Here is a 24,277-nt window from a genome sequence, read left to right as displayed (position 1 = left end):
TCTTCTACGCCAACATCAACCAAAGAGCATCCACCTTGATACAAATGATAGCAGGCCACAACTGCTCCTCAACTTATACAAGAATTTTCTATCTCCAGAGCTCCTGGGATGCACAGACTCAGTTTCTTCACCAGCAAAATGAAGGTTTCCTCTAAGTTTCCTTCAAGGTATAAAATTCTGAATCTATTAACAAACCAGGACAAGGTCTAGGTGCTCACCACTTTTTAAACTTTAGAGAAAACAATGGTTTTCAGCACTATAATGTACTCCCAGAGAACAGTTTTAGCCCCATCCATAAATTCCAAGGCAGAGCTTAGGGAGTATGATATACTGGGAAACACTTGAGAGAGAAAAACAGGCCATAAAAGGGTCAGACCTACTTACCAGCCCTAACCACTTACTAACCATGTACCATGGACACATTACTCAGCCTCCCTGTTTCTCAGCAGCATAAAGGCAATTATAAAAGCTCCCCTACCCAAAAGGTAAGGTTTATATGAAGAGCTAATAAAATAATGTATAAGAACCAACTTAAATATCATGGAGGTGAACAAGACTAGTCTGGGGTCTGACAGATCTGGCTTTCATCCTGGCTCTGCCACTACCATTGGCGTGACCTTGAGTGAGCTACGAGCACTCTCTGAGCCTCTGTTTCCTGAATAACAGGAGTAAACCACAACAAAAGCCATCTACCAACTCCACTCGCCCCTACCACCCAACATGAAAAATTCTCCAAAACTTGGAGAAGTCCAAAAGGAAAACAAAACAGAAACAAAGAAACCCACATAAAACCAAAGAAACCCATATCCACAATTTAGAAAACCAACAAAGCCAATCCTAAAACATGGCACCCAGCTATGTAAACTCCTTCAAGTGCCCAAAGTATTTAAGAGTCTGTCACAGAATGCTCTAGCACAAAGCAAAACGTACCGTTGCAGCTGCTCTGCTCTCACTTTTTAAAAGGTGTCAGTAATAAAGGGCCAAACATGCAAATCCCTAAATGTGCATCTATGTTCCTCTCCCATCTAGCTGTCTCCCTCCAGTTCCGCTGTCTCATGACCCGGCCTCACTTACTCAGCATCACCCCCATCCCAGCACCTCTGAGGCTCAACTGCAAATAAAGTTAAAAGCTATGCATAATCAGTCATTAGATAGCAAAATTGAAAATGTCTCTCTTTGAAGAATCACAAAGCTTTCTGTCTGAAACCTCTGACCTTTCTGGAGAAATCACAGTCACTGTAGTTTAAAAATGTAGGTGGTAAAAGTACAAAGGATTACATTTATCCATTTTGCATGTTTGCCGTCTTTTCTGAGATGAGGGGCAAATATCTTCAGAACAATTAGTTCTTCAACCCTAAAATTTCAGGCTGCAATAACCTCATTCTCCAAGAACTGTATACATCCTGGGCCCAATGAGATGGCACTTTTCTGTTAATTTCTATTCCTACTTTATTTTACAGAAAATCTAAAATACATGATTCCAGAGCCTTTTAAAAAAAAAAAAATAAGACTTTTGTCTATACAGTAAATGAGCCAAGAAAATAATAAAAATTCATTTGAATCTTCTTAAAAACCACTGTAATCCCTGATTGGGTCAGGAGGGTAAGGGACTTCTAAAAGTACATTTAAAAGAAAAAAGAATTCTTAATAAAAGTCCTTGTCACATATTAAGAGGCCATACAATAAAAGTACTGCAATGACTATCTTTCCCTGACAGGAACATACAACAATAGTTACGCTGTTGAAGAGCATCAAGTTACAAAGACTTCATTCTCAGAAGTTACTCGAAACTACTCTCCCAAAGAGAACCTCCACCATTTAAAAGAAGGGGAGAAAAAGCCAACTAAATGAATCGATCAGAAACTTTAGTAACTCAGTACTTTTTATATAAAAGACACCCATGCAAAAATCGTGCCACAGTCCTACAGAGATGCAGACAAGTTTTTACCAAATTCTTATCCAGAATCCTTACTTCATCTTAAGTGTTTGTAACCCAACTTATCTTTAACTTCCAATTACTTAATGCTAAAAATATATTCTCAGGTATACACTGTTTTCCATCAACACTTTTTTATATCTAATATTATTTATGAATTATACTCAGCATAAAAGATGTTTACGATTTTCATTGTTAATCTGCTATTATATCTGAGCCCATACAGCTCTGCTGAATAGTACGCTACGAAGGTTTACATGCAGACGCACAGTATCTTAATTACTTATTCTACAGTAAGCTCTGTAAGCATCTCCATTCCTCATTCATTTGGAATGTTTAAAAATGCCACAAGAAGGGCTTGATGTCATCTTAACACTGAAATCCATCTGTCTATGGCCCTCTTTTGACTTTACTCCTTCTGCAGCCAAAATTTTCACAAAAGTTGATGAGAATTTGTCAACCTAAGGACTTGTAATGTCAGCTCCTTTGAAAGGCAATGGAATATTTGAAAGTGACAATGATGGGATCCCGTACATACAATATTCACTTTATGTGGGAACTTAAACTTAAATAACTAATCCCTTTAAAATTAAAATACATAGAATTCTAAATGCTTCCAATAGGGGAAGAGGAAAGAGGAAGGCACATAACACAGAACAGACAGTTCTGAGTTTCCCATATTAATATGTCCCTAATTTTAAAAATCCAATTAAAATTGATATTGTAGCACCACAGTTCCTATTATCCACTGACAAATACCTTTCCCTACCAAAAATTACCCCTTGGATAAAACTCACCACAGATACATCTTCCCCAACAGCGTGAACATGTTGCATTAGCCAATCACAGGCTGGCAAAATTACAAAAGGAAATAAAATCACCCAAACCATAGCAACAAAGACAACAGCCTGACAATGGCAGATGCTACACAGACATACATACAAGTTGTTAAATCTTATTCATTTTAAAAATACATTTTATTGCTACTTTTATTTCATCTGGCTTTTATAACCCATAGAATATTTCAAAAATAGCCATTAAAATATTTACATCAATATATATGCTCTGAAAATTGTTTCTGTTTGGAAACTCATAAGCTATTGGGACCACCAGAAACACTCATCAGAGACATCAAAGGTAGGCAGTATGGAACCTGATGGAGAGGACAATGGGGTGTGAGTCCTATTTTTTTTTTTATTGCAATCCTCTTTTGTTTCCAATTTAATCACTTTTATCACACACCTCAGTTTTCCCTTTCTGGGGTGACTGACATTCCACACCCTAACTTTTAGATTTATTAGCATTTCTAAAAAAAAAAAGAAACTTAAAAAGAAAGTCACATTTCTACTTTATTCAATATAAGTTCAGTTCAGCAGCTTTTTAAAAAAATAAACACTAGAAGAATTCGTACATAAAATGAATAGATGTAGTATGTTATAATTATAATCTTTTTTTCTATTTACAGTTATAAAATTCATGTTGAGTGAGGCTTTGAACTTCTGCACTAAAGTCATTAAGAACTAATCTAGCCGAAGTTTAAAGAAGTGAAAATAAGGGCATTAAATAAATCCATCAATAAATCAGTTAGTCATTTAAGGGCGTTAAAATGAAACTTTTCCCTATTTTCAATTTTCTTCCTTTGTCTTTTAAGTTAAAAAACAATTTTTTAACTAATAAAATTCCATTTTTGCTTTCCTTTAAATAATTACACACAGCCATAATCACAGAAACTTTTGGAAACAAAGTAAATTTAAAACTTTTAAATCTAATCATCAAAGGACGTTAGAAATACATCTCTTGTGCATATTTTAAAATGCATAAAAATTTACCTAGTAAAATATTACATGCAATTCTGATTTTTAAAATAATGCTTGCTTTAATTCTCAATGGCTTCCCAAAGCATCTAGAACCAATTCATCTAACTTCATCTTACAAAAAAAAAAATTCTTAAACCTGTGTTATAATGCTTCTATTCACTAAACTTCTACATTCTAAAAACAAGAAAGAACAAGTCATTCCAGATTTTTGACCCCAACACTAACAAGCATGAGACCATTTCTCCCTCTTCTAACCAAGTGTGGCTTCATTCTGCGGCTAAAACCAAACTCCACAGTAAAATATCTCCGTGGGAAAGGTTTGGATTTTGACTTCTTATTTCCCCTTTGACTCAAGGTGGGTGTGTGATACCACTTAAGTGACATCCAACGCCAGACAACAGGATATAGAGAGGGATATAGAATGGATCTGAATTTTGTTTTTAAAAGCATAGGATATGGAATCAGGAGGCCTGGGTTTAATCTTGCTCTGCACAAATCCCTTGGCACCTCTGAGACTTGATTTTCACCTGTCCAAACGGACAGTGCATTACTTATTTACAATACTCCTGTGAAGTTAAAGAAAAAAAATAAAAGAAAGCTACAACGTATGGCAAAACTTAGGACTGTACGTGCTGCAAAACAGACAATAAAAGTTATTTGTCTGGCTGCCTGCCTTCCTTCCTTCCTTTCTTCCATCCATCTCCTTCTCTCTACTCTCAATCGATTTAGGTCCAAAATTTACCACTAGGAAAATATGTGTAAGACATGAAGACAAAGAGTTTAAGACAAATAGTTTAAAGTTCTCAAAAAACATTAAAGCTATTCCACTTCAAACTCCAGTTATCATGATCATCCTGATCATTTCTGAGATTGAGATTAGCAATATATCACAGAACAACACTCGCCAAAATACATAACACAAATGAACTTATTTCGCTCAATCTTATCTCATTTAGTGTCTCTCACAAACAGAAAAGCAAAAATATCCTCTGCTACAAAGTAGCAGCAATTTGTCATTTGTGGAATTATCCCTTTGGCTCATAAGCCATGTTTATGTCACTAAAGTATTAATAAGAAGACTAATTCCATTAGATAAAATATACTTTTACCCTGTGGAATTATCATACCAAAACATGAAGCACTGTTTTCTAATATTTTAGGAAATGCCTAGGGAAAAAGCCATTTCTATCTTAGCAGCAGCTGGAGAATTCTGGTAAGTTCAGGGACACCAAAGTCTGGATCAATCATTTCTATCTTACAGTTGCCTTGGCGGGAGAGAGCTAAAATGTTGACAACACTGTAGGTTACCCCTTAAAAAGCAAAATGGTAATAATAATGAATATCTCAATAGCCCCTTTTCCAAGTTTATGCATGCCACAGTGTCCCTAACTAGACCCCTAAACCCTACAAAGAATTTTTGCAAAACTTTTCTTTCTAACGATCTGAATAGAAACTCCAAAGCCCCCAATAGGTCTCTTAATCTGAAGCATACTATGCAAAAATGATGGTGAGATGGATTATAAAGTTCTCCACTAGATATCTTGCTGCTTGGGATCCTTTTACAGTCATTACTTAAACCAAAACACTTTTTAGAGCATCTCCATTTGCCATTAAGTTCACGGTTTTATGTTTCTCTTAACAAAGCATGTCAGTTTATTCGTTCTCTTCCTCCTCCACCTGACTTCTTCTTCCTTCCCCTGACATCACCTTCCAAGGCTTTACAATTTATAATATATTTAAAAGCAAGATCTAACCTCTAAACGACCATGGGAAATCATTGCTGAAATGACAACAAACTGGTGTTTAGCACATTCAATGAATGCAATCTGTATTTTATGTTTTTTCTTCTATTCTAACCTCAAAATTGTTTTCAATAATCTATATTAACATTTGTGAGCAATCAGAATTGTTGCTGCTTCTGTGCAAGTTTTAAAAAACCGACAGGCTGTTCTGCATCCTCTGGAAGCAGCTTGAGGCCTTAACCAAGTAAAACAGCCAGTCCTACTGTGTATACCAGTGACCACAACAAAGGCTGTGGTTTCTCCCACACTAGCCCTAAATAGGTTCAAATTAATGCTATCCATCACTGGGTGGAAAAGCAGACAAGGCAAGTCCAAGCCAGCAGCATTGGGAAATCTCTTACCAACACTCAAACCTCTGAGCCATAAATGAGCTGACCTCCCTTCTACTCAAGAACAGCCTTTCTCCCTATACCTCTACACTCTCTACCCTTCAACTTCCATCTTCCTCACGACATTCTAGATAAAGGGTATTGTTACTACGTTCTAAATAGAGGATATTGTTACAATCTTCAAGTTATGCAGAAAATACTCAAGGATATAAAAGCCATATTTAATCTCAAGTTTGTTGATTGTGCCATCTCCCTTAAAGAATTAAAAGATAAATAGAAAGATAAATGACATTTTCTATAACTGTGTGCATATACCAGTAAGTTACAGTAGATCAATCAGCCACAAAATCCACCTTTAGTTTAAGGTTAGAGTTTGAGATGGAGTGGTACTTACTGTCTTCATTAAATATCACTGTATATTAATCTTACCCCTTCTTTTTCCAAATATGTTTTTTTATTATTATAAATCACAGAAACTAACTACACAACTTTCTACTAAGGAGTTTATTAGGGTAATGAAGAAGTTTAATTCAATAATGTATAGTCTTGGATTTGAGTGTAAACACACATACACACAAACCCGTTAACAGAATATATTGAATATATTTTAGATATACAATCCTGCCACAAACTAACATGGTAAGTTACCTAAAACTTTAAAAATTATCATAATTAATTTGGCATAAAATTATAAACTGTAACAATCTAACATTATCAATTTAAATTTTTTTACAATTATTATTCTGTATGCACTGATAACCTTACACAGTTACACTGTGTTTAAGGTACCAGCTTTTTAAAAAAAGAAATCATTCCCCCTACTCTAACCAGCACTCTGTGTGCAGCCTGGATGTGCACACACATGCACACGAAGCGCACACACGTTCCTACACAGACACTCCTAATCTTACACCTGCTCTGGAGCAGCAGGAAGTGAATTCTCAATCTGTCAACATGACCATCTGGTCTATCTGCATATCACGGCTTTCTCTATTACTATATGAAGGAATGGCAATCACGAAGCCAAAATACAACTAGAATGCACCTGAATGGGAGTCTCTCTCTCTCTCTCTGCTGAAATGGAATAATACGTGGCCTATCAGAGCAGAACTAGCAGTAATGTAAATAATTTGAAATGAGCGTTCAGGACAGCATAATTAAGTGAACAATATGGTACAGGTAATGTGGTCGTCAGTAACACCGCTGTCAGGTTTCCAGGACAGGCACCAGGCTTCGCAGACATCGCAACTCTTTCAGTAAGCGACGGGACCTTTACTACTCCTGGCGAGCAACACTAAGTAAAGGTAGTAAAGGGAGACCATGGAAGCAATCCGTAACTATTAAACTAAAACACTACTGTGCAAACACGTTCACTTTCTACCCTGAAACTAACAAGTACTCCTGCTACCATTAGGACAAGTTCAATTCGCTCTGTCCCTGGCTAATTAGCAATTACAGCAACTACCTGACAAATTCTGGTCATGTATTAGTCTTTCAGAGTGAATTTTAAGGTAACTAAAAATACTTCCAATCTTAAAAAATTCCTCATCTGCAAAAAGTGAAGATGCTCATTGTGATTTAGCTTTGGGGCCTAATGCCACTCAAAAATTAGCAAAGGCCTTCATTGAATTAAACATAATTCTATTTGTTTAATTTTAGTTTTTAAACATCTCCACACAGCTACCTCAGCTTTCATTCTACCCGCAGCAGGTAATAACTATAAAAAGTCATTTTATGGCCTAGATACAGCAACCTACCTCTATCCAAGAGATGAGTCCTTAAAAAGTCTAACCTCTTACAAAATTTAACTAACTCAACTGAAAATCTTTCTAGAATCTGATTACATTACCAGAAGTTATACAGAAGCAGTTTAAAAAAAAAAAAAAAAACTCTCCAGAAAGTTCTCGGTTGAGTGCCTACTAATGAACAAAGGTTAACTTTATCTAAAAGGTCAAATGCCTGGTGGCTAAGGTTATGACCTTAACAACTTAAATTGTGACCTTGCCACGTGCCGGGTATATTGTAGATTCTGATACAGATCATCTGGTAAAGACTGGTCATAAATTAGCTTTACTGTTACACACCCACAAAGAACACCATTTACCACAATACCATAATATCTCAAAGTTGTCATATGATACATGGGAAGAACGACTCAAAGAGAGACCAAATTAAAGGCATAAAATGGTTTTACTCTTTTATACTTTTAATGAGATGCAATTCTCAGGCTTATGGAATCACTCCGATTTCATTACACTTGTTACTGGTTATCAGCCACAAAATTCACACAGTTCTAATGCCCCTGGATTTAGAGGAGAAGAAAAAGGAATGCAGTTTATGTATTGTATTTTAGCGTCTCAATACGTCTTAGAAAAATCACCTCTGCTTTTAAAAAACAATTGATTCTGCAGTAACTTCCAGTATTTACATGTGCGTTCTAAGATTTCAACTTCCTTCCCAAGAAGAGGCCGAGGCATGAAGCAATAATTATTATATGCATTTTTAGAAAGAAAAAAAAGGATCTTCCTGTGGCCATCAAGGGGGAAAAATGGCATTTTGGAAGGAAAAAAATACATGTAAAAGAAAGAGAGGGGGAAAAAAAGACTATAGGTGAAAAGGCCACAATGGTTTTGGCATGTTTCTTGAAGCACATTTCAGAGTCTCTGCCTCCTGCCAATACTGGCAAGTTCTCAAAACTTTTAAGGAGGTAAAAACATTGTTTAGTGTTTACAAATCTTCAGCATTATAACAGATGCTTGTCAAATCAGTTGTATGTGAGTTGACCGATCTACCTCCTATTTGTATTGGCAGCTTCCCTTCCACAAATAACAGGTCTCTAAATCTCTTAAATCACATTTGAGATATTTTCAGACAAAAGGCCTTGAGCATCCCTCAGACCCATCCTGGTGCGCACAGAGGCGCCACGGCTGCGCAGGGAGAGCCAATGGCCTGTACTTGGCCACCGTTCAGGCGACCGAGGGATTCTGGGAGGTGCAGGAAAACCGAACCGAAAGGTAGTCTGATCCACAGTGCTGGCAATAAATCTTTCATAAGCAATAAGGATGCTAACTCTACTAAGCAACAGTCTACCTGCCATTTTACCAACATCACCCTTCAGCTCATTGAAACCACCAGCAACTATGATGGCTCAAGGGATCTGGAGCCACAGCACAGGCACAAACTGTCAATAGCGAGAGAGAATCCAACGTGAAACGGCGAGAGCGAGGAAGGCCGTGTCTCTGTGAATCTAAGGGAAACGTTCACAACTAAAAATTAGAAGAGATGCTGCTCACACCAATAAACGCATAACAGGTATTTCCCTTTGATGTTACCTTGTAAGGAAGCACCTACCATGATGGGCATCACCCACTGATACCTGCAATTTCTTATATTGGTCCATTAGGAGCATTTATTATGTTATTTATTTCTCCAAATATCAAAGAGATGAAACACAAGATTTTTAGAGAGTGCTCCCCCAAAGCATATAATACCCACAACTTCTTTTGCACCTTGTCCTACTAGATTCTCCACTTATATATGCAAATAAATTTTGAAAAAATTTTAACTCTGCTTTTTCAATAGACAAAATAAAGTAACAACAATAGGGTTAACAGGGAGTTAAGAAAGGGCCACTTGTTCCTGTTCAGAGGTCATCTGAAAGGTGCTACCTTTTCGTTTTCGCTACCCAGAACTGGCTAAAGCAACAGGCACTTCTTATAATTAAGTATAACTTTTCAAAAACCCAAATATTTGAAACACTTACAGATCACATCCTCTAAAATACTCATTTATCCCCTGCCAACAGAATGCAAATGATGATGTGACATGCTTGCAAAGTAAATTTCTCCAGTTTCTTATGTAAGGATGGATGGATAACAAAAGTTCTCTTTCTAAAACATATATTGAGAAAAATAATACAGAATAGGATATCAGATGACTTCTAAGAGCTCATATTTTTAGAATTGAAAATGTTTTGCAAAACAATGGAGTATCGCTTTTACAGGTAACATCTTCTCTGTCCTTTATGAAAAAAGAAATACATGAACCCCAAAACAACCTACTGGTAGGATTCCACAACACTCTTTCTTCCATCTGGCTCAAGTAACTGCCATGAAGGTAATCTAGCAAGACCGATATGTACATATAAAAAGTCAACAAGTTTCACAAGACCTGAGCTTTCACGTAACACAATGAGCCTTTTGTCTAAAACAAGATGAGAGGAACAAAGTAAAAATGCATTATTTTATCCAGTCCTCAATAGTTTTATCCTGAATGCTATTCTACATGCTGTAATATGCACAGGTAAAGCATGCCTTGAAAACAGCCTTGGAACAATAAAGAATTTTATTACAAATCAAGCAACTCACCAAATCAATTATCAATATCTATTTCTCAATGTGCTCACGCACTATACAGGTTTGGTTACTTTTAAGATTAATCTTTCCATCAATTACTTAAAGAATTGGTTTGTTTTTTCCTTTAGCTATTGTAAACAACACTAAGTATTCCTAATACAAAGCTACTAAGTTTGTACTAGTGTGATCAGCGATTTGATAGCAATCTTACCTCCAACCTCTTCTTAATTAGCAGGGGGTTCAAGAGACCCCAGTAGATAAAAACACTCCCAGAAGAAAAGCAACTAAAAATATTGCCTCACTACCAAACTAAACGCTTTTTAACTAGATCACTTGCCAGTTAAAACAGACTCTTTCTTACAAGGGTTTTTATAAGACTTCTCTCACCCCTCATCAAAAAACGTGATTTAAACATATCCCATAACTGAGTACCAACACCTCTGATAACACTACTTGACAAAAGAACTAAACTTAACGAGAATGCTCTCCAAGCTATGCTTTTCCACCTGAATGAAGGTGGAACCTCAAACAATGGAGGATCTGGCTACTCTGATGTTGGTCTACCTTGGATACCACACCGTCCACGTGGACATGGCCTGCCATAGGGAGCTCGGGAATGGCCCAGCACATACAGAGGTCATCAGGAAAAAAAGCACACGCGAGAAAGTGGACCGACTTTTCACCATTGCACTTACCTGCTGCATGCACAAAGTATGCCAAATATAAATCGAGTTCCTTAACAGAAACCCCTATGTGATGGGGCTGGACACAGAGCCCTGGATTAGAGCACTGCGGGGACTTTACAAGGCGCTCGCCATCAGTACTTTCAAGCGGAATACCTTTAAATAAAATCACCATAACAAGGTCCAACCTCCAGACTTTATCTGCCTGGCGGAGGCAGTCAATTCTTCGCATCTTGCCTTTCTGGTCTGGGTTGGAAAGAACACAACACGGAGGCTTTTTCCCTGTGACTGTAAGAACAAAATCCTCTCGGTACTCAGGTCGGATATCTTTCCGCAACTTGGCCAGAAGTCGAGATGCCCACTTCTGCTTGACCTCTGGTTTTTCACTTAGCAACTCATCCTTCACGGCTCTCTCTTCTTCTTTTGACATACGCTTTTCATGTTTTTTGAAGTATTTTCGTTTTCGGGCCTGCAGGTTGAACCATGTGTAGGCGAAGGCTCGGACGTGGGGCAGAAGTGCTTCGATGAAAGGATGAAATTCATCCTGAGGAAATGAATGAAGACAAAAATATAACTATAATGAAAACAAAAGGCAACAACGCTTCTTCAGGTGTTCACCTTTAAAAAAATATATCCTTATTTCACTTGAAATTTGATTCAAGCATTATGTTACCAAAATCATACATGGGATCCCTTTGGAAAGTCCAAGGGGGGGAAAAAAATTCATCGGTATCATGTCTCACAATCTTAAAGAAGAAAACCGTTAAAAAGTAAAAAATGTTTTGTTATGTTCACGGAAGTGTACCAGGTTCTATTGTCGGGCCTAGGTCCCAGATTCTTTAGACAGTAAGTGAAGTTTATCGAAATGTTTATAACAACATATATTCTTAACCCTATTTCAAGGAAGGCATATCTAATTTTGCTCCAGCCTTGACCTCACTACTTGTAGTACAGCCAGGGCTCGGCGGCCAGATTGGCAAATCCTAAACATTTAGATGCCAGTCAATGTTTATGGAAGTCTAGGAGCAAAAATCATCTCTACGATCAATGGAAACAAAGACTTTCCCCTCTAAAAGTAGACTCTGATGTAGACTCTGATCTGTTCCTTAGTCATTTTGGTAACATCTAATTCCTTTCTAAGTATTAGTTACACACAATTTTTTTTAGTCAAAAACTTAGAAAAATTTGGCAGGTCCATATACAAAAGAAGAGATGGATTTGATATTCACCAGACTAAAATAAAAGATCTATGTTCAAGACATAATTGCTGATATTATAGAAATGAAACAAAACGGGGAAAAAAGGGAAAAAAAAAAAAAACCAAAGGAAAGCGTACAAGCCAGATAGTAAAGAATGCGTCACTGTGACAACACGGTTGCAACTAAACACATTCAATTTACTGATCTGATTGTGAAATACCTTCAGTAATAATCATTCCGAAAAAACAGAATACTCATTCAAATTTTGAAAATAATACTTCAGGCTTTTTCTCACAGAGAAACAGGGAACCTGGTATATTCAATGTTTACGAGACTCCCGGGAAACCCTCATGGTTGCCTCTTAAAATCCAAGTAATTTGAAAATAAAATTGAATTTAAAACATTTAAATTTTTCTTACTGTTTTATGGAAAATGTTTGATTCTTTTACTTGACATTTTCTTAGGAAGTAGAAATATAAAATTAAAGAAAAATTAAACAGTAACTCCACAAAGCTTTCTGAGTACATCTAACTTTTGATTAACCAACTCACAGTAATCTTACTAATCTTAACTTCTCTCCACCGCACAACCCTCCCCCCAAAAGATAAATTATTTACTTTCAAATAAATGAGGATAAGAAAACCAAAGAGATATTTGATGACTTTTTTTAAAAGGGTGTAGGACAGACAAATATAAAATGCATTCTTTTTTGGTTTGTAATATCCATCTAAATATATTTTGGAGGCACAAGTAACTGTAATGTCCAAAATATTATTACTATTAAAGCAATTATTAATTTTTAAACGTTCAAATATAAACTGAGTGCTTAAAATTGGTGAAATACTTTAACAATCAAGCCTGTTAAAATATTGTAAGTTATAATCAATCACTTAAACACTACATATGACTTTTTTTTAAAGTAAGGTTATATTAATATAATACACACTAAATCATTTCAATAATCAACATTTTTTTTTCCTCTCTCAACAAATTTCAGGCTCCGTATTTCAAGTTTAGGTTTGAAAACTGCTCTTTTTCAATAAAAGAATCCAAAAGAGAAGTCAGCTTTCACAACACATGTGCATTCTTTAAGTGGAGAAAAAAACAGAGAAAAATACAAGAATTCTATTATTCTTCCCCATACACCATTAGCACTTTAAAATTTCTGATGTTTGAGAATCTTTCCTATTGCCGTACTTTAGAAGAGAGAAATGGGGTGGGGGGAGCATTTTTCAAGTCACAGTTTATCTATAAGGTATACGCCAAACTGCAAAGCATTTAAACATTACTAAATTCTGAGCTCATCCTTGAAATGCTCTAAAATACATAAATTTGGGGTTTGAAACAGTCCTTCACATTGACTGATTTTCTTATATACACAAGACATGCTAGGGACCAAGGCTCTGTGGAATTATGCAAAGAACGCCCGGAGTCTACCTTAACTACAAAGTGAGCTTTCACCAAAATGAGGATTTCATTTTAAAGTCTCAGCCCCATTTTAAAATGCAAAGAATAACTTAGCTCCAAACAATTCATATTTATGTCAAAACCTTGTCATATTAAAGAGCTTTATTAATGATGATAAACATTTAAAATAAACCTTCTAATGTGACATTTAAGTGTTCGAAGATACTCCCAACATGCTTCTCAGAGAACTGCGAACTGCGTGCATTCGTGTTCAAAAGGATTTTGTTTACCTGCCAACCAACTGCCCATATATCTCATCATAAAAATCCTTAAATGAGGCCAAATATCTCAACTAATCATTAAGAATAATCTAAGTTCCCAGTTTTACATCAAAAGTATTTACAAGTTATTACTCCCCAAAGGTTTTAAGAATGTGCCAATAAAAGTGCACAATATTTTGTATGACTCTTAACTCACATACACAAGGAAAGGGCTAGTTATACTTCTCAATGCACAATTAGAAATATTCCAGAACATCAAAACTAAAGAACATCATTCACTTGCAGGAAATGCCCAGGCACAGCATAAATTAGTTTAAAAACAAAACAGTATGCCCTTATAAAGCATGTTGTTGCACATATCGCCATAAGCTATATAATATTTCAAAATATTCAAGAGAAAACAAAGAATATCTTACGTTATGTACTCGGTGAGAAAATTATGGGCCACCAATAAAAACAAACCTGAAAACCTGTTTCAAAAGTGGTAGGACTTTGAATCAGCATCTTCAACGTTCATCTGTTTGTAAGTAAGCCAAGTTTCGGAACCACGGAATGCTGATATTTTTGGAACTACTTCTTTCAAAGGTTCACCTATAAATTTCTACTGTTACCGTTCTATGACCAGGTACATGATTTGGTTAAGATGTGTCCACATGGATTAAAATACGATGTCTGGAATTTTCCTGATAAAGTTTTAAAAAATTGCACACGTATATGGATTTTATTCTTTCATTTAGAGTAATTTTTATCACGGCGCTTTACTGGACTTTCTTTAATGACCAATAAACTACCTAAGTTTTTCTTTTTAAAACTGGCTCTAAAGCTTTATAAATATTCCGGCAAGTTAAATAAATTGTGAATCAATTTCTAAAAGAAGAACTCATAAAATATATGGCCCTCATTCACTATTTAGTGTACGTTTTCTTTACAAACTGTTACACTAAGTAAGCGTTTCTCTTAGTGGTGTTTCCAGAAGAAGGCCTACTAAATGTCACTGCCAAATAGGTTTAAAAAAAAAAAAAAACTTTCTTAATGTGATAATAGCTCATGAACCAAAAGAATCCAACTTTGTTAAATACCTGACTATGCCCTGGGCCTGCATGGGTACACAGGTATCCTCATGTATGTACCATCCCAAAATACAAATTTATCTATTGAGAGCTCACTGGCGAAGACGCTAATGTGTCTGCTATGGTCCTTCCCCACTAGGGCAGCACACTGGTATAATCTACCAGTTCTACGTGTTGCAAACTTTTGCCAGCTAGAACTTCAGGCTTTGAATCTCAGCATTTTCACTGTAGTCATAACTCATTCAAATTATCTTACACTTTGCATCTTATCCATATGCAATTGTGAACCTTGCCAAAACTGGTTGGAAAAGTTTCATTCCATACTTCCACGAGTTACTAAAATAGGAACTTTGGAAGTTTGTTAGGGAAAAATAAAAAACTTTTACAATAACTAAAAGCAACTGCTATCCATTATTAATGCTAGGCCTAAATCCCAAACAGACCATTTCAACATAGAAGATGCATTTAAGAGTCTTCTGAGATCAAATAGCCGGTAGATGACTATTAGATATTGCAATAAGAAGGCATGTCATGTGGGAAATAAATCCAGAAACTAGAGAGGAGAGAAGAAACTATGGATACTTTTTAGTCTTCCAGAAAGTATTCCGGTTAAACCGTTATCTCCTGCTAAATGAAAGCAAGAGGTGGTAGCAGGTTTTTGAAGGGAGTGGTGAATAAACATTTTATATGAAGCATACAAACTTCATCTAGGTGATTAATGGTCAGATCGCAATGTACCAAAACAGTATGAAGGCTCACACTTTTCTTCAAAAAATTTTTAGCGCAAAATCACTTTAGCTTCATGCCTTTTACTCAAAGAAAATAAATAATATATTCAAAAGGGACCAAACTTGGGGCCGTGAAGTAGCAATATTTTGCCTGGGGGTGGTGCAGACAAGGGAGGGATGGAAAGGGAGGGCATGGAAAGGAGAGGCGCTGGGGCGACAGAGACCCACGCTCCGGTTAGGTCGGAGGGAAAAGTTGCCCCCGTCCTGTGCGCCGGGCGGCCCGAGTCGCGCGGCAGCAGCGGGAGGCGGCGGCGGCGGCGGCGGCGGCGGCGGCGGGGGGGGGTGGGGGGAGTCGCGTCCGGCCCGGCCGCCGCTCAGGCTCGCGGCCGGTAGCCCAACTCCGCCCGGCGCGCCCCGGCCCGCGGCTCGCGGCCTCCGTCGCTCGCCGACCCGCGCAGCGTGGGCTCGTCCCGACACCGAAACTTTCGCTCGGGAAAGCGAGCGGGCGACTGGCGGCGAGGACGCAGGCTCCACCCGGCCGGCGCGGGGGGACGCGGGGCCACGCAGCTCCGCTCCGCCGAGCCCCGGGACCGGCTCGCCGCCGCCCGCCCATGCCCAAGGGGCGCTGTCCCGGCGGGGGCCCGGGGCCCCGGCCCGCGTCCCTCCCGCGGCCGGACCCCAAAGGCTGACAAACAATAAACAAAAGTAAGACTTTGGGGAGGCTGCTGCGGCGCGGGCTCAGCGGGCGGGCAGCGGGCGCGGGGACCCGAGTTCTCCCGCAGCCAGGGGTGCAGCGGCCCCGAGAGTGCGGGGCGTGCTGGGGGCTCCGTCGGCGGCCCCCTCCCCGGGCGCCGCGTTAACTACAGAAACCGGCCTCGCGCCTGCAGAAACGCTGAGTCCAGATTTCAGCGTGTCATGGGCTGCAACCCCGCCGAAACACGTGCGGGGCGTCCGAAAACACCGCCGTTCCGCAGTCAATCGCCCCGATATTAATTAACGCATTAATAAGAGGGCGCCATTAGCCATGTGCCCACACAAATGGCCGTGCAAGAGGAATGCACCCGCATGGAAACAAAGTTACTTTCTTAAAGCTGTATTTCTCCACCACCCCCCCTCCACGAGCATACGCGCGCGCACACACACACACACACCGAAACACGCGCAGACACGGGCACACCCCGAGACACATGTCCCAGGCCCTGCTGGCGCCGGGGTCCCCGGCACCCCCGGCCCGGCTCCAGGTCGGCCCCCGCCACTCCGACCCCCACAGCCCCTCCGCATCCAAACAGCTGCTTACCTGGGTGAGACAGAGCGGAGAATACATCACTGCCCGGCGGTGGGGTGTGCGTGTGCGTCTGGGTGTGCGGTTTGGAGGTGTGCGTGAGTGCGGGTGAGAAAGGAGAAAGAGGGAGAGAGGAGGAGAGAGAGAGAAGGGGGGAGAAAAAAAAATCAAGCCTGCTTCTTGCGTTCACATTTCCAACTCGGCTCAACTGCAGCCAGCCAGCGCTATTGCCGCTCCATGAGCTGAACTTTAACCCCGCCTAGAGTTTCCCTACACTCCACTATACATGTCTACTGTACGCGGGCGTTAAAGGCATAGCGCACCCTTTCCAGCTCCCGCGCCCGCCGGCCGGGTGCCCGCGAGCTGCCCGCGCGCCCGCCTCCGCCTCCGCTCTGCACCGCACCGCACGGCCGCCGCCCGCTCGCGCCGCCGCGGGGGGGGGGTGGGGGGGCGGTGTGGGGGAGGGGGCGGCTGCGGCGCCGCGCGGCCAGCCGGGTCCCGAGCCTCCGCGGCCGCTCGCGCTCGCTCCTCTCTCGCTCCCTCGCTCGCTCCCTGGCTCGCTCGCTCGCTCGCTCGCTCGGCACCCCCCTCCGCCCCCCCAGTCCCCGCTCAGCGCATTACTGGGTAACGCAGTGAGGAGCAGTTACAGTCTGTACTCCCGGGCAGCTATAGGCTGCCACAGGATGTGCTTAAGCAAACAAAACTACTTTTCCTCGTTCCCATCCCCCAACCCCCGCCGCAGACCTTCGCGGACCTCGGTGGAGGACTTGGGCAACTTTGCCAGGTTGCCCTGCACCCCTCGGTTCGCTGCGTGGGCACGTAGAGAACCGCGGAGAAGGCCGGGGGGGGGGGAAATTTGCATGTATGCAAATATTTTTTAAAAATCAGACCTCCTAGGTAACTTTTGTTCCCTTCTGAAATGCGGTACGGCTCAAAGCATTGTAGTCTCTCCAACGAAGCTTTTTGTGGGAATAGATCGTCGGCAGAGGTAATTATGCACAAAATCCTGCAAACTTTGTGCAGCTTCAGTCCTATGGCCTCCAGAAGCGGGGGTGGTGGGGGAAATTTTCACAAGGAAGATTCACCGGATTTGGGGGCTGGGGGGGGTGGTGTCTGGAGAAAGGGAGGCGGAGATTAACTAGCTTTCTCCCTCCCAGGACTGTGAAACTAGTGGGTTTGAACACAGACGCCATAGAAAAAGTTCTATCACGTTCAGAAACAACAGTGGTTTAGCTATGACATCTTTCTCTTTTTAGGAAGAAAAAAAAAAATGTGAAAGGGATGTCCCCTTAGGGAAGGGAGATATTCTGGTCCACAAACACGTGCCCAGAACTGGACATATGCTATCATTACTGTCCCTGTTCCTGAGACACCTCTGGAAGGGTGCCTTTTAAGAATCCCCTCTTTTTCCCTCCCCCAGGTAATAGTTCTTAAAATGGAAAAGAGCTTCCTGCAATTATTTTAGGTTTGCTAAAGTATTGTTTTGGCAAAAAAAGGGGGTGGTTTTTAGGGTTTGGCAAGTTGCCAATAAGCCTGCTTTTCCAGTTTTTTTTAACCTCATATTTTCTCTCTAGGCTCTCTTCACTGATGGGAAAGAAAAAAAAAAAGTATACCCCCTTCCTCCAAACCCCCATCCCATTTCTTCCTTCTCATCTCCCTCACTCTAGTTTGCAGCCTGCTGCATTTTCTAATCCTTCTCAAGATTCCAAAAGGAAAGACGACTGTATCACGTTGAAAGGCTCTGGCACACAGACAGGGGAATCTGCACCTTGGTAGAGGTTACACAGCTAGAGAGCCTCTGAAAAGAGGAAATTACTGTAGGAATGCCCACTCAGCATGTGAGGGTGAGGTGACATGTTAAGGCCACTCTCATTCAGACTCTCCCCCACCCCCTTTTTAAAAGTAAGGAGCAAGAAATATGCTACTGGAGAAAACAAAGTTCTCTGAAATAGTCGGCATCTTTCTAACGTGATTTTATGCTTGTTCTCCAGTTACTTTATTGCCAGAATAATTCCTGAATTCTCAAGAGACCATTTTCACACGCGCCCCCCACCCCGCTTCTAAATCTCCTTGGAAAACTCTGATTATTTATTAAGGGGTGAGGGGAAATAATGACTTAAACCTTTAATGAGAGAGCCCCGTCTTCCCAAACTACACAACTGCTTTTCCTTGGTTCCTCTTGGATTATCAGTAGGGGATAAACGTCCTAAAAGGCAAGCCGAATAACGGAGACAACATCCCTGGCCACGAAAACCCTCGCTGGGATCTATAACTTCAACGCGCTCCAAGTTTCCTCGATAGAAGTTTCTGGCTGACAGTTCCAACATGTAACTGAGGCACAGTGAGAAGTTATTGTTCCGAGTGTGTACTCTTGGGAAGCTTTCTTCCAGAGCAGATTAAAATCTTTCTTTTGGTGTGTTAAAAGATAGACTTCACATCTGCCTCTTCCCAAAACAGCAAAGATGCTGACTTTTAATTGAATCTCAAAAAAAAGGAAAATAATTTTTTTAGAAAGGGCTGGCACGTCGCCCTGGTTTAAAAAAAAATGGGGAAAAGTAATTTAATGCTATTTCTACTTTGAAAACTTCTTTTGTTGCAGCAGTGGATGTGCCCGCGATTTCCAGCTTTCTGCGGTTAGCAATATTATCTTAAGTAACTTTTGGCGCCCTTCGTAAGACTTTTGGATATGGGACGATTGTTTGCGCCCTCTAGGCAAGGGCTGGATCCAAGTTCAGCACCAAAGCCCTGCACATCCGCTCCTGCTTTCTCTCCTACCTCCGCCAGCTCCCGCTCCCTCCCCCGCGGGAGGTGGGGGGGTGGGCCGGCGGGGGAAACACTACAAAGCACAGTTCCAACTACAGCCTTTGGAAACAGGACTGCGAAAAATACAGTAGAAGAGTTACAGTTACAGAGAGGCTTCTGGTAACTTTCTCTCCAACAGGCATAAATTTAAACACACAAAGAAACAGATGTTCCTCAAAGGGCAGACTGGGGGTAGAAAACCTTTCCAACCCTCTCCCCTACGTCCCAAGTTGCAAAAGTAAATCCTTGTCCAGAGTTCACAAAGATACTAAGACCCTTGAAAGGGAACAGGGATGGAGGGCGAAGAGAAGAAAGAAAGGATAGTAGAGAGAACAGTATAGGAAACACAGGTGAAGTACAAAAACTAGTTTACCGCAATCATATAAGTGACCCATTGTTAGGAAGGATAAACCCCTTATTGGAAATAACCACTCCAGTCATTTATTTTGCAAGTGCTAGGCGGCTGCCTTGAAATGGGATTGTCTCTGCGCAAAGGAGTCTCCTGTCATGCTCTCTGCTATCCATATTCTCCCTGGCACAGAGCCCAGCCTTGCATTTGCTGTGTTTTATTTGCAGAAATGTTACCTTGCCAGTTTTAGTGAAATCCTCTTAGATATATAAATTATGTCAATAAGGTTTCACTTATATGTACATCTCAAATACCTCTCATTTTGGAGGTTACTTAATAGGAAGATCTTATTAATATGATTTAGATTTTAATGTACAAAGCAATGAAGGTAAAATTGGGGTTTGTAAGTGACAACGCCATTTACTATAGTTCCTACCAAGACTAACTTTATTACTAGCATCTTCCAACATTTTTCTTCTCTAGTTTTTTGACCTACAGTCACTTGTGTGCAGATTTTCTTATATGCATATATTCCTAAATTGAATCATGTTCCTGAACTGAGCATCCAAGTGGATTCTTACATCAGATTTCCAGGCCAGATTTGATTAGAATGCCTAAAGCCTTGGGAAATAGCTCAATGGGAATTTAAGCCAAAGATGGGAAAGAGCCTATATTATTTTCCATTCACTTCCCAACAGAATTAGGTGTCTACACAGCTCAGAGGGAAGGAAGAGATGGATATATTTTAGTCAGAGGCTGCCAGTTACTGTCTCCAAGACAAGCTACCGCAGTTGGTTTCCACTGGATTGGTGTCAAAGACTTGTCCAAGAGGCCAGACTCCAGCTAAGAGTTAGCGAGTCAGCAATCTTCCACACACACCCTCCACAGGGGCTGTTGTGGTAACAAGAAGAAACGTGAACTTGGCCAGTCTCAAGATCCTATTCGCTACTGACCATATATTTAAACAGAATTCAAGAAAAGTCAAGAACAACACTCTCTTTCTCCCCATCTTCCTTTCAAATGTATAAAACAGCTGTCAGTCCACCTGTGAAACAGTCTCTCTCCCTTAAAACTGTTGTTTAGAGTTCAAGAGAGGCTTGCCTATTCCTTCAAAGTACCTGAAAAGCCAAAGCTTCTAAGATAATCAGAGTAAGACGTTTTGCAAGGCTAATTGTGCAGTGTATTACTTCCCAAAGCTCACTACCGTCCCAGTTTTCAAGCCACACATTTTTAAAAGTTGAACCTCACCTTCCACAACCATTAACAACTTCCCTGAATTTACAAATAACAATTCATGCAAAGTTAAAGATTTCTCTAGAAGAATTTTTTTAAAACTTTTCCCAAAAGGCAATGAAGAAGGCATACAATTCACGCAAAACAAGACAAAACAAAACCCACGCTGTTTTGGGTTTTTTTTTTTTCTTAAACTCGAAAACTCTTTCCTATTGTGTTTGCTAAATCCGGAAGAGCTTGTAGCTTTGACAGCTTGAACCGCACCATCCCCTTCAGAGCCGCAGAGAACTTCAGATCTTCTCTGCCCGGCCCCCTCTGGCTGTTGCGAGCCATTGTACACCCATGCTTGGATATGATTGGATAAAGCTTTTGTCAATCTCCCATGTTGTCCCATTGATTAGAGGATCGAATAGTCAATTACTCTCCGGGTCCAGACATTTCTTTTCGGGTTAGGTTGACTGCTGAGGCCAGACGTCTTTTTACAGAACAGAGCACGTACAGGATTTTTTTCCCCCTTCTGGAACCGAGCAAGCGCTAGGAGGAAAAAAATCTGTCAAGCTCAGCAATTTTTTCAAATCTCGGGGAGGAAAGAAAAAAAAAAAAGGAAACCCGGTCCCTGATGCACATAGCAAAAAAGAGAAAAAAAAAAAAAAAAAAAGCCATCCACAAAGCTACATCTTTAAAACAAAACCATTACAATAGACATTTACCCAGCAGTCACTTCAATGCATATGCAAGCTAGAGAAATTTTAAAGTCTTAGGCATTAAACAAAGTCATTCTACCATTATTGTTGTTTATAAAACACATATCGTATAAACGCAAAATAGAAAGTTTAAAGATGTACCACGTACCACTGCAATGCAAAAAGAGTACGTGAGAAACTTTAAAATGTTCGGACGAATTGCTTCATTTGTTGTCCCCATTTTTTTTTTTTGCATGAGAAAAGATATCTAAATAAACTTGGAACCGTTGAAAACCCGGAAGAGATTTTTTTTAAGCTGTTGGCCAATTGCAGGCTTCTTGGAGTTTTTTTTTTTTTTTTTTTTTACTCCAAATCAGGAGGCTTTTGCAATTGCAACGCGCGCTCTCTGCCTCTCTCACTGTCTCTCCTCTTTTGAAAGCGATCCAACCCCGGCTGGCTGGTTCTCAGATTCTCTCTGGTTTTGCCTTGTGTGCTTTGGATTGTACGAGACTTTGCAGAAGTTGCCATCGATTCGCAGTCCCTCTCTCCCGTCCCTACTCCCTTGTTTATTTCCGCAATCGCTGCAATTTGCATAGTAACCACGCAAGAGGCGCCGGCGGCTGCCTGCGGAGGGGGCCGGGAGGGGGCAGGGAAAAGGCCTTGCCCCCTTCTCCCTTCCTCCTGTCGCTCTCCCCGCCAGTCTCCTCCTCCCCCACGGCGTGTGGCCAATAGGAGCCCCGGCATTCAGCGCAAGCTCCGGTCGGGACACCGTTCGGAAGAAAAGCCCCTGTGTTACTAGGCCCCGCGCTCAGGATGTTTTTGGCGCAGTAGTAGATCCCCGGCTTGCGGACCTCGCAGCCGGTACTAGGGAGATGTGAGGATATAGTACCTTTGCCTGCGGTTGTGCGGGTTTTGCACGTTTTAATCAAGTCTGCACACTTGCTTTCTCGGTTTCTTTTTCCACAACCTCTTGTGAGTTATTAGGCTAGTTCATGATGGTTAGTGAGAGATTTAACCTTTATTTGCACTGGTGTAGACCAAGAGTTAAAGATCCTCTTTGGTTCATTAAATCAAGAGAGTGCAAAATGTCACAGAGAACTCGCAGTGAAATAAAGCTTCTGCTCCAGGTTCAGAAAGGAAAAAGCGTTGACTCTGCTCTCTGCAGATGGCTGACATAAAATTGTTAGGTGCGCTCTCTCAAGAATAAAGCTCTTCCTTTAAAGCAGGAGATGCAGTGAAGTTCTAACTTAATTGCAATTGTCTGGTTTGTCAATATCCTTACAAAACCTGGGTTCCACAAAGTTTAATGCACCCCTCTACCTCCCATCCCCCCAAAAGAAGAGCTGTAAGAATCTCGACATTTAAAGGGGGAGGAGGGTTAAAACACAATTATTGGAATATTAAGTCCTTCATCTCACTGATTCATCTTATTAATCCAGACTCTTTAAGATCATGTAATCAGGATATTTCAATGTCAACCTTTCATGTGTTTGTTTTAAACAACAAACTAGCCATTGATGCAGTGGTGGTGTGGGGAGAGTGTCCCTTTAATTGGAAAGCTTCACAACCGGGCTATTGCGTTTTTTTAAATGTGTTTGCTTTACATCAGTTAAGTATCTTAGGACGTTTTGCTGAATAACTGAGTTACGTGAAAATGTGTGCTTAGCTCACTTGATAAAAATTATCCAATAAGAAGTCAAGAGGAATAGGAAGCAACCTGGCAGTTGTCTGATTTTCTTAACTGTCCTTGGTGAAGGTACCTAATTAATTAATAACAGGACCTTGCACAGTTAAATTAGAGGTTAGAGAAACCTCCTATTTTATTTTGAACCACATTTTTGGCTGTAGGCTTGCACTTTACAACTCGCTAACTGATGCAGCATTGCTGGGAGGTTTAGTACTGTGGCTGCCCTTGGTGTTAAGCAAGCTTGGCTGTTCTGGTCTGCCGCTGATAGATTCCGATATTGTCTGGCTCTAGAAAGTCTGTGGCATTTAATCCTGACCTCCTCCACTGAGCATACATTTCCACTTGGCATACTACTTTAACCCTAGAAATACACTTGATGAGATGTAGTGGCTTAAGTAAAAAGAAAAAATAATTTTTTAAGTAATCAAAAAAGTTCTAAGCCTAGTTCAGCTGGTGCTAGGGCTGTGTGATCTTGAGATGGTTACATAACACCTGTAAAATAGGACATCGACCTATTGTGAGAAGGGAGGTCTGTTTTGTCAAGAGCTAAGAGCCTTTGAAATGCACAAGAGGTATCACCTTGTATTGCATTGCTCTGTAGAGGCCATGGTCTGAATAATTCCCAATGCTAAGC

At 40.6% G+C, this 24,277-nt stretch overlaps 1 protein-coding gene across 5 annotated transcripts in view; it reads right to left on the bottom strand.

Annotated features, from left to right (window-relative positions):
• Positions 1-24,277, bottom strand: part of NFIA (nuclear factor I A) — a 406,846-nt gene that overhangs the window by 366,969 nt on the left and 15,600 nt on the right. For 2 of the 5 annotated variants that reach the window (XM_065883957.1, XM_065883972.1), the window contains exons 1-2: positions 16,905-16,931; positions 10,935-11,466 (exon numbers count right to left, since the gene is read on the bottom strand). In XM_065883957.1, the coding sequence (XP_065740029.1) occupies positions 10,935-11,466; positions 16,905-16,931 (559 nt within the window). Of the gene's footprint in view, positions 1-10,934; positions 11,467-16,904; positions 17,305-22,125; positions 22,553-24,277 lie in introns of those variants that run through there. The other 3 variants (XM_065883942.1, XM_065883949.1, XM_065883966.1) reach the window with 3 other exon arrangements.

Source organism: Phocoena phocoena, chromosome 1 (genome assembly GCF_963924675.1).
Source record: "Phocoena phocoena chromosome 1, mPhoPho1.1, whole genome shotgun sequence".
NCBI classification, from domain to species: Eukaryota; Metazoa; Chordata; class Mammalia; order Artiodactyla; family Phocoenidae; genus Phocoena; species Phocoena phocoena.
Note: the sequence above shows the minus strand (reverse complement) of the source record. Positions and strands in the feature narration are given on the sequence as shown.